The following is a 13262-nucleotide window of genomic DNA, read 5'->3' as shown; positions in this document are numbered from 1 at the left end:
ATTTCTGGAAAAATAAAATGTTCAAATTAGTTTCAATTTCATGTTTTCACAGGTGCTGGAGAAAATTTGGAAAATACGATGGCAGCCTTTCAGCAGTAAGTATATTAAAAGGTATTCTTTTCTTTTACAGTTTATCTTTAAAGTGATGATGATTCACAAAGTGAGGGTAGTATACATATAGCATCCACTTGTGATAGTTGTTTCTATTTTATTAAAATCGCTTTTTTTTTTTAATTTAGTTAGTCTGAAGTGTTGCAAAGAGTGTTTGGCTTCTGCCTGACTGAAAAACTAGATCAGAGTTTTGGGTAATCAAAAGATACTGTAGTTCCAAAGTTGAAAGAAGACATTTGTAACAAGGCATGTACTGTGTGTAATGCTAATTGGTCTCAGAGAGAAAGAGAAAAGGAGAAAATGAAAACACTGTTACACTGGCTGTTGTTTATGAGTAGGATTATGTGTCTTCTGAGTAATTCTTGCACAGACCTGCACCTGTCGTCAGGTCTTTCTTCTTTGAAGCCTTGTGAGTGTCGATCTTATTTTTTTAATAATATAAATTTTTTTTTCAGTCTTGAAATTATTCATATTCCATATAGATGTCTTTTTGATCACTTCACAGAGAAGCAGCAGGAGACACAGGAACGAAAGCTGATTGATACCTTGTTCTTTGTCTTAGAGTAAATGATTATCATCCATTTTGAGAACACTGTTTTCTGTTCCCTGAAAAATAAGACAGGGAATGTGATAAGTTAACCCCCATTAACAACATTACTATCCATATTTAGTAAGAAAAGTATTTTCTTATGTAAGTTTTGAGCCATTTTTATGTATATAATTGGGGCCAATAAATCAGGATAATTTGGCTTAAGTTTTTGTTCTGCTTCTCATCATTCAAAGACACTTTAGAGATCATTTTTCCTGTTATCAGGCCCCAAAATACTGCTTTTTCATAGTCTAGTCTTTTTTGTCTAAATTCTATCCTCCTATATTTTTCATTGCTTAATCTTCCTGTTCTATAATATGATGCCTTTTGACTGTAATCTCAAGCCTTTTACAGCTCTAAAATGCAAAATCTTTCCTCCTGTCACTGACTGAAACAGAATAATTTAATTTACTTTGTCATCTTCCTCCTGAGATTATGTAGCTAGCTCCTATAGCAAAATATACTCAATTTTACGTGAACAGTTTTCACTGCGATATACACACACACACATATACACACCCACACACACCCACATTCACTATCATTTATCAAATATTTGTTGCCTGTGAGGTACTAATATATATTACTTAGGGAAAAACTCCTTATAACTTTGAGTGCTTTTTAGCATTCTTTATGTAAAGGTATATTATTTTATGTTTTTCTCCATATTTTTTTTGCTAAATCTTTACCAACCACCCTTATTTATGAAATTAAACTATTTCTAAGGATGGTACATTTGTGTAATACATTATTTCTAAGGATGGTACCTAAATATTTTTTTTATCTTTGATGATTTTGATCCTCTGAAAGTTTTTTTGATATTCAAAGAATAATTTAGATGGTTTTTACTTGCTAGATACAGCATTTCATTTCCCATCTTCAAAGTCTGTTTTTATATTATTTCGTTCGAACAGTAACTATTGGAGAGTGCCATAGTCTTTATCATGTGGTAGCTTTCTATAACTGTAGTTTTTTGGAGATTTTTCTGGTATTTTAAAAGAAGAAAGCAACTCTTCCATATGTTATCATTAATGTTTGTTAGATATATTTATTTGTAAGGCTGTTTGCTAATTGACTTTGAAATTTATATACAACCTAAATCAAGTAGGCTTTAATTTTAAACTTAAAATTTTTTGGTGGTGGTGGTGATGCTTTTGTTTTTTTGTTTTGTTTTGCCTTATGAATCAGTGCTCTTACTATCAGTGAGCAGTTTTTTAAATTGTACGTTGTTTTCATTTATTTTTTTTAAATCAGTAACTTTATTTTTTTACTAGTTATCTATTTTATACATATTAGCATATATTTGTCAGCCCCAGTCTCCCAATTCATCACATACACTCCCTCCCCACTTCCCCCCCGGTGTGTTTTCATTTATAAATATCCTATTTCTTTAACTGCCAGGACACTTAGAAAGTTTTTTGTTTTTGTTTTTTAATATGCCTACTTCATGAACAACAAGAAGAAAATTGGTTAAGCATGTTATTTTCAAGGTATTGTATACTAAAGAGATAAAGAGTTATAGTACGTAATTGGCAAAAGACAGACATCGTACTTGAGGATGGTATATCCTTGTTAGGATAAGTAGTTGAGGGAGAGGTAGGAAAAATACAGTGAGCAGCTAAAACCTACATCTTATTTCTATATACATTTAGACATATACTTCACCAAGCATGTACATTATGACATGGAGGTGAAGATGATATTAGAGAAAGTATAAATAGTTGGTGTGGGAAGCCTAGTTAAGATTAACCAGAAAGTTGAAAAGTTACCAGGACTAGAAGAGCTATCATTTGGTGGAGAGGAATAAGCTGTTTTAAAAATGTGAAATGTTTGAGGTTAAGATGTGAAGATATGTGGACAAGATACATCTAGAAAATTGAAAGGACCTTAAGAATGTATGGAAAATTAATTAATTATATATTCATTATATTGTAGTAGGGCTAAAGAAGTAATATAGTACTGAGAAAGAGAAATGGTAACATCTCACAATTTATAAAAGTTCTTTAATGTGCTTTGTAAAATAATTTCACAGACACCTTAAGTTATGAATATGGCTCTTCTGGGACTCCTTGGAAGCAAGAATCTTTCCTTATTGATCTCTCAATTCATAACATTTAGCTCTGGTGCTAATGGATTCTCTCTAGTCGCTTACTGCATGATATATGGAAAAGGGAACTCAAGAACAAAGCAAAATATTGGGGGGTGGGATGAATTGGGAGATTGGGATTGACATATATACACTATTGATAGTATGTATAAAATAGATAACTAATGAGAACCTACTGTATACCACAGGGAACTCTACTCAAACTCTGCTCTGTGGTGACCTAAATGAGAAGGAAATCCAAAAAAGGGGGATCTGTGTATACATGTAGCTGATTCACTTTGCTGTACAGTATAAACTAGCACAATATTGTAAAGCAACTCTACTCCAATTAAAAAAAAAAGAAAAAAGAACAATGCAGAATGTTCACAGAAGACAGAGACAGAACGCCGTTCATAATAAGCATGGAACCAAAAATGAAGGAATTGTGCTACAAAGATACACACACACACACACACACACACACACACACACACACACACACACACACACACACACACACACAGTCACTAAGCCCTTGAGTATGTACAATCTGGTTCTTAAGAGCTAATAAAACCAGGTTATTAAACCGGGCTGCCTTTGTAAATACCCATAGGACAGTTTGATCCCTGTGGTATTAACATGAATGGTTAGAGAAAGAAACAAATTGTATTAGCAATAGCTGGAAATGTGAGTTGGCAGACAGTCAAAAAGTAATTAATCAGTGACCTGATTCTCGTGATAAAATTCTTCAGAATGTCTAATTAATACAATATTAATTATCTCATCTCTGGAATGGGAATAGTAATACAACCTCAGTATTTTGGGGAATAATGAGATTCAAATCAATTCTTTAACATAAAGTCAGTTTTAAGTTATGATGCATTGTTTTTGTGAAGTTTGAAGTAATTTCACTTCTTCTTTTAGAGCTAGAATTTTTATATCTTTTCCAGACAATGTTGAAGCCATGGCTTCCCTAACTTTTTTCTGTGTTTGTCATCAGCTTATCAGAAATTCAGCTATAAAATGTCTCATGTTTCAGTTGAAGTAGATGCATATTGTTACTTATGGAAAATTTTGAAGGCCAAAGTGATAAAAAGAAGTTTTCTTTTCTCGCTGTGTTCTAGCTATTTGTGTTATCAAATCTGAGGTAATTTTATTAGAATAATTTACAAATTGTCCTAGATATACTTACTATTGTTTTAAATTTTTACTTATTATCTTGTTAATAAGAGATACACATACAATAAATAGAAAATATTTTTTATATAATTCTTAAACATTTCTAAAAATATCCAACATTTCAGGTAAAGGCAAACGTCACACTTAGAAAGATGTCTTAGGTAATATGAATAATTTTTTTTTAAATACAGGAAAATATAGATAACCCCTGTTCTTACCCTCCCTTTTGGTTTACAAAACCAAAATAAAAGAAAGATGTGTGTGACCGAAAATCAACAGTACCAACAGTACCAATCCTTTTTTTTTTTTTTTTAGCTATATAAAGGATCTTAGAATTTTACTTTAAAACTATTTACTGGCTATATATGTCACTTACAGTGTCTACATTTTTTTATTCTTTAAAAAAAAAACTAAACACAGTATAACAATATTTAAGGGAATTTTAGAATACAGAAAAATAAGTCTACCAAACTAAAACCTATTTTTATTTGCCTATTTTTGGATTTTATTTTTACATATTTGTAGTTCTAGCAAACGCATAATTGGCAAACAGATAATCTCTTTTAAAGGTGGATGTGCTTTAGAAGAGAACACATACAGTTAACAGTTATTTACATCTTAGTAAAAGTTACATTAAGGAGCCAAGTTTGTTTTCCCCTAATAACTGGTGATAATCAACACTGAAAGGGAAGATTATTTAGCGAGGAATAGGGGAGCAGTGTGAGACTTTGGCACAAGGCAGCAAGTCGCCATTGGGTCTTTTTTTTTCCCCCTTTAATTTTATTTATTTATTTATTGGCTGCATTGGGTCTTCATTGCTGCACACGGGCTTTCTCTAGCTGCGGCGAGCAGGGGCTACTCTTCATTGTGGTGTGTGGGCTCCTCATCAAGGTGGCTTCTCTTGTTGTAGAGCACGGGCTTTTGGTGTGCGGGCTTCACTAGTTGCGGCACATGGGCTCAATAGTTGTGGCTCACAGGCTCTAGAGTGCAGCCTCAATAGTTGTGGCACTCGGGCTTAGTTGCTCTGTGGCATGTGGGATCTTCCTGGAGCAGGGATTGAACCTGTGTCCCCTGCATTGGCAGGCGGATTCTTAATCACCGTGCCACCTAGGAAGTCCCCATTGGGTCTTTTGGAGTGGGATTCTGATAGACTTGGATCATCAGAAGGAGACCAAGTAAGAGAAAATTCTGAAGTGGTTGGCTCAAAAGATAAATTTTTGTCAGGCTCATATATATGGGATCATAGCATACCTACTTATTTTTCATTTAGATATCCTCAACGATGACATTCCATGTGAATGCTTTATTCTTTGAAGTATAGTATTTATTATGGCTATGGCTCATCACTGGTGGACATTTAGGTGCTAGCTGCATGATAATTAAAATTTAAAATGTTCATAGATATTGATAACCAAAATATGGCTTCATTCTGCTCATTTAGAAATGTGTGAATACCTGCAATGTGCCCAACATCATAAACGTTGGAAAATACAGAACAGACAGATACTCTTTCTCACTAGGAATTTAGTATCTAGTTGTAGAGACATGACCTTATATGAAAACACTAAGAAGCAATTTAAATGTATGGGAGTACATTACACAAACTGTAATTTATCTACTTTTACATTTTCTCATTCCTGCTTTCTCACTCTGCTCAGCCCAGTTCTTATGCTTTCCATTCCTGAATGTTTTTTAAATTCATTTATTTATTTATTTTTGGCTGTGTTGGGTCTTCATTGCTGTGCGCAGGCTTTCTCTAGTTGTGGAGAGTGGGCGCTACTCTTTGTTGCAGTGCGAGGGCTTCTCATTGCAGTTGGCTTCTCGTGCGTGCGGGCTTCAGTAGTTATGGCAGCGGGCTCAGTAGTTGTAGCTCGTGGACTTAGTTCCTCCGCAGCATGTGGAATCTTCCCAGACCAGGGCTGGAACCTGTGTCCCCCTGCATTGGCAGACAGATTCTTAACCACTGTGCCACCAGGAAAGCCCCCATTCCTGAATTTAAAAAAAAAAAAAATGTTTCTTTCTAAAACTCTCTCCCTGTCCCACCCATGTTTCCTTTTATTTTCATCTTGAAATATCATCAGTAGTAATTGATACATAAAGTGCTTAAAACAACAACAATAACAACAACAAAACAAGGAACTTCCCAGATGGCCCAGTGATTAAGACTGCATATGTCCACTGCAGGGGGCAGGAAACTACGATCCTGCATGCTGCACGGTGCGGCCAAAAATCAAAAAACGACAACAACAAGAAAACAAACATAAAGTGCTATGCAGGCATTTTACATATACAGAGAGCTGTCTCTTTTCATTCATTAATTCAATATTTAACAAATACTTATAGAGTACCTGCTATGCCCAGCCCTGTGCGTAGGCATTAAGAATGCAATAATAAACAAGCCATAGTCCACAAACTCTTTCCTCAAAGGGCACCTGTCTAATTGGGCAAGAAGGGGAAGATAAACAGATATATTCAAAACAGTGTGGTAAGTACTCTGACAGAGTAAACATAGGTGCTACAGGAAGTCCTGGCAATTTGGCGAATAACTGGTAGATAGGACACAAAATCCAGTCTGGGTTGGGGGTGGATTAGCGAAGGTATCTGAAGTGGTAGTGTGGTTTTTTTTTTTTTTTTTTTTTATTGTTTAAAATTTTTTTATTGAAGTATAGTTGACATACAACATTATATTAATTTCACATCTACAACATAATGATCCTATATTTGTATATATTGTGAAATGATTATCACAAAAAGTCTAGTTAACATCAGTCACCATACATAGTTAAAAAAATTTTTTTTTCTTCCAGTGAGAGGTTTTACGATCTATTCTCTAAGCAACTTTCAAATAAGCAATATAGTATTATTTGTCTTCAGATCTTTATTGGAATATAATTGTTTTACACTGTTGTGCCAGTTTCCGCTGTACAACAAAGTGCATCAGCCATATTTATATATACATCCCTAAATCCCCTCCCTCTTGAGCCTCCCTTCCACCCTCCCTATCCCACCCCTCTAGGTCATCACCAATCATCAAGTTGATCTCCCTGTGTTATACAGCAGCTTCCTGCTAGCTATCTATTTTACATTTAGTAGTGTATATATGTTAGTGCTACTCTCTCACTTTGTCCCACCTTCCCCTTCCCCCACACCTGAAGGTCGAGTAAGAGTTAGCAGATAAGGGGAAGAAGAAAGACTTTTTAAAAAACTGCTATTGTAGTGCATATAATATACATTCAGTAATATGCACAAATCTTAAGTGCACAACCCAAAGAATTTTAATGTATGTATATGCCTTTGTGACCACGACCCAGATAAAAATATAAAACATTTCTAGCACCCCTGAATGCATCGTTGTGACCTTTCCCAGTCTGTATGCCTTTCCCCTACATAACCATTATTTTAGTTTTTATTACAATAAATTGACTTTGTTCCTGATAACATAAATATCATCATACAGTATTTACACTTTTGTCTCTGGCTTTTCTTTCTTTCAGTTAGTATCTGTAAGCTTCATCCATGATGTGTGAAATAATCTTGTACATGTTTTTTAATGGTCAGTTGCATTCTCTCTCAGATATATACTTAGCAGAAGTTGAATTGCTCTGTCATAGGGTAGGTGGATATTTATACCTTTCAAAGGATTATAGCAACTTATACTCCCACCAGCAATGTAGGAGAGTTCCATTTACTCCACTGTCTTGCTAACTTATTGTCAGTCCCTTTAATTTTAGGCATTTTGATGGATATATAGTGCTGTCTCATTGTGGTTTTAATTTCCATTTCCATGTTGAATTTTGATGTCGAACTCCTGTTCATATGCTTATTGGCCACTTGGAAATTCTCATTTGTGAAGTGCCTGTTCAAGTTTGTGTCCCTTATTTTATTGTACTTTGTTTTTCTGTGAAAGACATTTGAGGCAGAAGAAGTATTTAGAGAGCATGGGGCTGCCTGGAGTGTAGGTACAGGGTGGGGAGGAGGTGAAGAGAACGAATATTATCATTGCTGTTTTGCAAATAAGGAAACAAGCATAAGGAAGCTGAAAAACTTGCCTAAGTAAGTGGCAGGGCCAGGGTTTGAATGCAGACTCCAATGTCTGTGCTTTTTTTTCCCCCCCAGCTTTATTGAGGTATAATTGACAACATTATGATATATTTAAAGTGTACAATGTGGTAAATGATAACATGTGTACATTGTGAAAGGATTCTCACTGAGTTAATTAGCACATCCATCACCTCACATATTTACCTTTTTTTTCTTTTCAGTGTTTGTGCTCTTAACCACTGTGGTAAACCCTCTAAAAATCGTAAGATCTTAGAGGTGAAAGGAAGCTTAGAGATTATCTGTTCTAATCTTTTCAATTTTTTGCTCTTTTTAAAACAATTAAAAATTTTTGTCTTATTATGGTAAAATTTATGTAACATAAAATTTGCCATTTTAGCCATTTTTAAGTGTGCAGTACAGTAGCATTAAGTACATCACATTCTTTTTTTTTTTTTATTGGTGAATTTTTATTTTATTATTTTTTTTTTTATTTTTTTTTTGGGGGGGGTACATCAGGTTCAATCATCTGTTTTTATACACATATCCCCGTATTCCCTCCCTTCCTTGACTCCCCCCCTCGATTCCCCCCCACCCTCCCTGCCCCAGTCCTCTAAGGCATCTTCCATCCTCGAGTTGGACTCCCTTTGTTATACAAGTACATCACATTCTTATGCAACCATTACCACTCTCCATCTCTACAACTTGTTCTTTTTTCAACTTTTATTTTTTTCAGTTCTATTGAGAAATAATTGACATACATCACTGTATAAATTTAAGGCATACAGCATGATGGTTTCATTTACATATATTGTGAAATGACCACCACAGTAGGTTCAGCTAACATGCATTCTCTCATATGGATACAATAAAAAGAATAAAGGAAAAAAATTCTCCTTGTGAAAAGAACTCTTAGGATTTACTCTCTTAACAATTTTCTTATGTATGATAACAACAGTTAGGTGTAGTCATCATGTTATACATTACATCCCTAGTACTTATTTATCTTATAACTAGAAGTTTATACCTTTCATCTCCAGAAATTTTTAATCATCTCCTATTAATCTGTACCCATTACATAATAACTCCCCAGCCTCTCCACCCCACAGCCTTGGTAACCACCATTATACTTTGTCTCTGTTAATTAAACTGTTCTAGGTACCTTGTATAAGTAGAATCATAGATTCTGGTACTTTTGTTTCTGTTTTCACCTAACTTCATGTCTGCAAGGCTCATCCATATTGTGGTATATATCAGAATTTTCTTCCTTTTTAAAACTGAATACTATTCAGTACGTATGTGCCATATTTTGTTTGTCCATTTATCAGCTGATGGACATTTGGTTTGTTTCTACTTTCAGCTATTATGAATAATGCTTCTATGAGCATGGGTTTACAGTATCTCTTCAAGTACCTGCTTTCAATTCTCTTCTATATATAAGCAGAAGTGGAATTACTGTATCATATGGTAAATCTGTGTTTAGTTTTTTGAGGAATCACCATATTGTTTTCCATAGTGGTGGCACCATTTTACATTCACACCAACAATGTAGAAGGGTTCCAGTTTTTTCACGTCTTGGCCAATGCTTGTTTTTGTTTGTTTGTTTGTTTTTCTTTTCCTCTCTTCCTTCCTTCCCTCTTTTCGTTCTTTTTTTTTAATAATAGCCATTTGAATGAGAGTGAAGCATCTCATTGTGGTTTTGATTGCATTTCTCTAGTAATTAATGATGTTGAGCATCTTTTCATGTGCTACACATCTTCTTTGCAAAACATCTCTTCATTTTTTAGTCTGATTGTTTTTGTTGTTGTTAATTCTTTATGAGATAGGTGATTCCCATTCTATGGGTTGCCTTTTTAGTCTGTGCTTTTGGTGTCACATCCAAGAAATCATTGCCAAATCTAACATCATGAAGATTTTTCTGCGTCTTTTCTTTTCTTTTCTTTTTAAGATTTCTTTTCTTGGGGTAAGGGGTGCTCCATCGGGTCTTAGTTGCAACACAAAGGATCAACGTTGTGGCATGCGGGATCTTTCATTGCAGTGCACAAGCTCTTTGTTGTGGTATGGGCTTCTCTAGTTGCAACATGCAGGTTTCTCTCTAGTTAGAGCAGGCTCAATAATTGCAGCACATGGGCTCTCTAGTTGTGGCACGTGGGCTCAGTAGTTGCAGCGCATGGGTTTCTCTCTAGTTGTGGTAAGCCAGCTCCAAAGTGTGTGGGCTCAGTAGCTGCAGCGCGCGGGCTTAGTTGCCCTAAGGCATGTAGGATCTTAGTTCCCTGATCAAGGATCAAACCCTCATTCCCTGCATTGGAAGGCGGATTCTCAACCACTGACTGGGCCACCAGAGAAGTCCCTTTTCTGTATGTTTTCTTCTGAGATTTGTAGTAAGCTTGAAATTAGGAACTGTGAGTCTTCCAACTTTGTTATTCTTTTTCAAGGTTGTTTTGCTATTCAAGGTTCCTTGAGATTCCATATGAATTTTAGGATGGATTTTCTATTTCTGCAAAGAACATCATTGGGATTTTGATAAGAGTTACATTAAACCTGTAGATCAATGTAGTTTTTACATCTTAACAATATTAAGTATTCCAATCCATGAACATGGGGTGTCTTTCCATTTATTTATATCTTCTTTCATTTCTTTCAACAGTGTTTTGTATTTTTCATTATACAAGTCTTTCACCTCTTTAGTTAATTCCTGTTTGTATTCTTTTTTTTCTGATTCTTTTCCATTATAATTTATTACAAGATATTGAATATTGTTCCCTGTGCTGCACAGTAGTTCCTTGGTTTTTTTATTTTTTTATTTTTTTAATTTTTTATTTATTTAAATTTTTTAATTTTATTTTTTAAGAACTTTTGTGTATTCTTTTTGATGCTACTGTAAATGGAATTATTTCATGATTTCCTTTTCAGATTTTCATTATTAGTGTATAGAAATAAAACTGATTTTTGTATGTTTTGTGTTCTACAACTCTAGAGTTCGTTTATTAGTTCTGACAGTGGTGTGCATGGAACCTTTATTTCTACATATAAGATTATGTCATCTACAAATAGAGATGATTTTACTTCTTTTCCAATTTGGATTTTTTTTTTCTTGCTTAATTACCCTTCTAGAACTTCTAATCCTATGCTGAATTTAAGTGGCAAATGTGGGCATCCTTATCTTGTTCTATAAGCTTTCATTTTATAGATGTGGAAATGTAGGTTCAGAGAGGTGCTGTTACTTACCCAAAGTTACCCAGCAAGTTTATAGCAAAGCAGGAACTCGTGCCCAAATGTCAACTTCTGGTCCAGTTTTCTTTCCTTTATATTGGGTTACCAGAATTAAGGATTGCTAGTTATGGAAAGGAGGCAACATGAGTCTGTTATTCTAAGTTCACTTAGAATATTGTTATATCAATTATTCATAATAGGTTAACAGTCTTGAGGATAAATTTTAGTATTATGGCATTTTCTACTATTCTGATTTGTAACTCTGAACTTTTTCATCTAATGTATGTAACCTAAATGTTTGCTTATGTTTCAGAATGTCATTATTCTTCTTTGTATTTCTTCAGTGCAGTTACAGTTGGAACTGATATGTTGGAATTGGACTGCCATATCACAAAAGATGAACAAGTTGTAGTGTCACATGATGAGAACCTAAAGAGATCAACTGGCGTCAATGTAAACATCTCTGATCTCAAGTACTGTGTAAGTGAAAATGCATGATAAACTAATAAGTAATAGGTATTAGGGCCTGTAGGATTTTTAAAAACCGTGAGTACCAGATAGCGCTTCAATAAATAATATTTTAAGATAATGTTTTTTTTATTTTTAATTTTTAAAATATTTTTATTTATATATTTATTTTGTCTGTGTTGGGTCTTCGTTGCTTCATGTGGGCTTTCTCTAGTTGTGGTGAGTGGGCTTCTCAGTGCAGGGGCTTCTCTTGTTGCAGAGCGTGGGCTCAGTAGTTGGGGCTCACAGGCTCTAGAGCACAGGCTCAGTAGTTGTGGAGCATGGGCTTAGTTACATGTGGGACCTTCCTGGACCAGGGATCAAACCTGTGTTCCCTGCATTGACAGGAGGATTCTTAATCACTGCGCCACCAGGGAAGTCCCAAGATAATGTTTAAATAATGAATGTCAAGGGAAAGTTAAAAAACTATTCTGACTTCCAGTGAAGATTTGTTATCATTATGTACATCCGTGGAGACTTATTTTGATAACTATTTCAACAAAATTACCAAAGTCCTCCAATGTAAAACTACTGGAGTTCAACTTGTTTGATGTATTCTATAATTTATTTGATTCAGATTAAATATATAAATTAGTTTTAGTCTTCAGTATAGGAAAGAGCCCTTTAAAAATCTGATGTTAGTAGTTTACGTGCTCATTGTAGTAAATACTGATAAATGGAAGGAAAAATAACGCCTAATTCTACCACCTAAAAAACACTTATGGGGCTTCCTTGGTAGCACAGTGGTTAAGAATCTGCCTGCCAGTGCAAGGGACATGGGTTCGATCCCTGGGCTGGGAAGATCCCGCATGCCGTGGAGCAACTAAGCCCCTGTGCCACAACTACTGAGCCTGAGCTCTAGAACCCTTGAGCCACAACTAAAGAGCCCATGCTCCACAACTACTGAAGCTCAGGCACCTAGAGACTCTGCTCCGCAACAAGAGAAGCCACTGCAGTGAGAAGCCTGTGCACCACAACAAAGAGTAGCCCCTGCTCTCTGCAACTAGAGGAAGCCTGCGCACAGCAACAAAGACCCAATGCAGCCAATAAATAAAAATAAGTAAATAAATTGATTAAAAAAAAAAACTTATGTTAAAGAATACTATCTGTATATATACCCTGAATGTTTTTAACATAGTTGTGTTCTCACTGTATATTATTTATATTGTATTTTTAAACACTTTAACATTATGGCATGATATACATTTTTCTTTCTTTTTTTTAATAGACTTATTTTTTAGAACAGTTATAGATTCACGACAAAATTGATCAGAAAATATAGAGAAAACATACTTTCTGACCTCACACAGGTAGAGCCTCCCCCCTCTGTCAACATTCTGCACCAGAGTGGTACATTTGCAACAGTTGATGAAAGTACACTGATACATCGTCATCACCCAAAATTCATAGCTTACATTAGGATTTATTCTCAGTATAGTACATTCTATGAGTTTTGATATGACATTCATGAAAATGACATGTATCCACTAATATAATATCAGATAGCATAGTTTCACTGTCTAAAAATGCTCTGTGCTG

General features: G+C 34.9%; 1 protein-coding gene across 1 annotated transcript in view; it reads left to right on the top strand.

The window, feature by feature from the left end:
* The window catches only part of GDPD1 (glycerophosphodiester phosphodiesterase domain containing 1), a 46409-nt gene that overhangs the window by 14862 nt on the left and 18285 nt on the right, over window positions 1-13262 (top strand). The window contains 2 exon segments of the mRNA XM_057715835.1: window positions 53-95; window positions 11561-11696. Of these exon segments, the coding sequence (XP_057571818.1) occupies window positions 53-95; window positions 11561-11696 (179 nt within the window).

The sequence above is a fragment of the Hippopotamus amphibius genome, chromosome 17, assembly GCF_030028045.1.
Source record: "Hippopotamus amphibius kiboko isolate mHipAmp2 chromosome 17, mHipAmp2.hap2, whole genome shotgun sequence".
Taxonomy (NCBI): Eukaryota; Metazoa; Chordata; class Mammalia; order Artiodactyla; family Hippopotamidae; genus Hippopotamus; species Hippopotamus amphibius.
The sequence above is the reverse complement of the archived record's forward strand: the minus strand, read 5'-3'. Positions and strand labels throughout refer to the sequence as shown.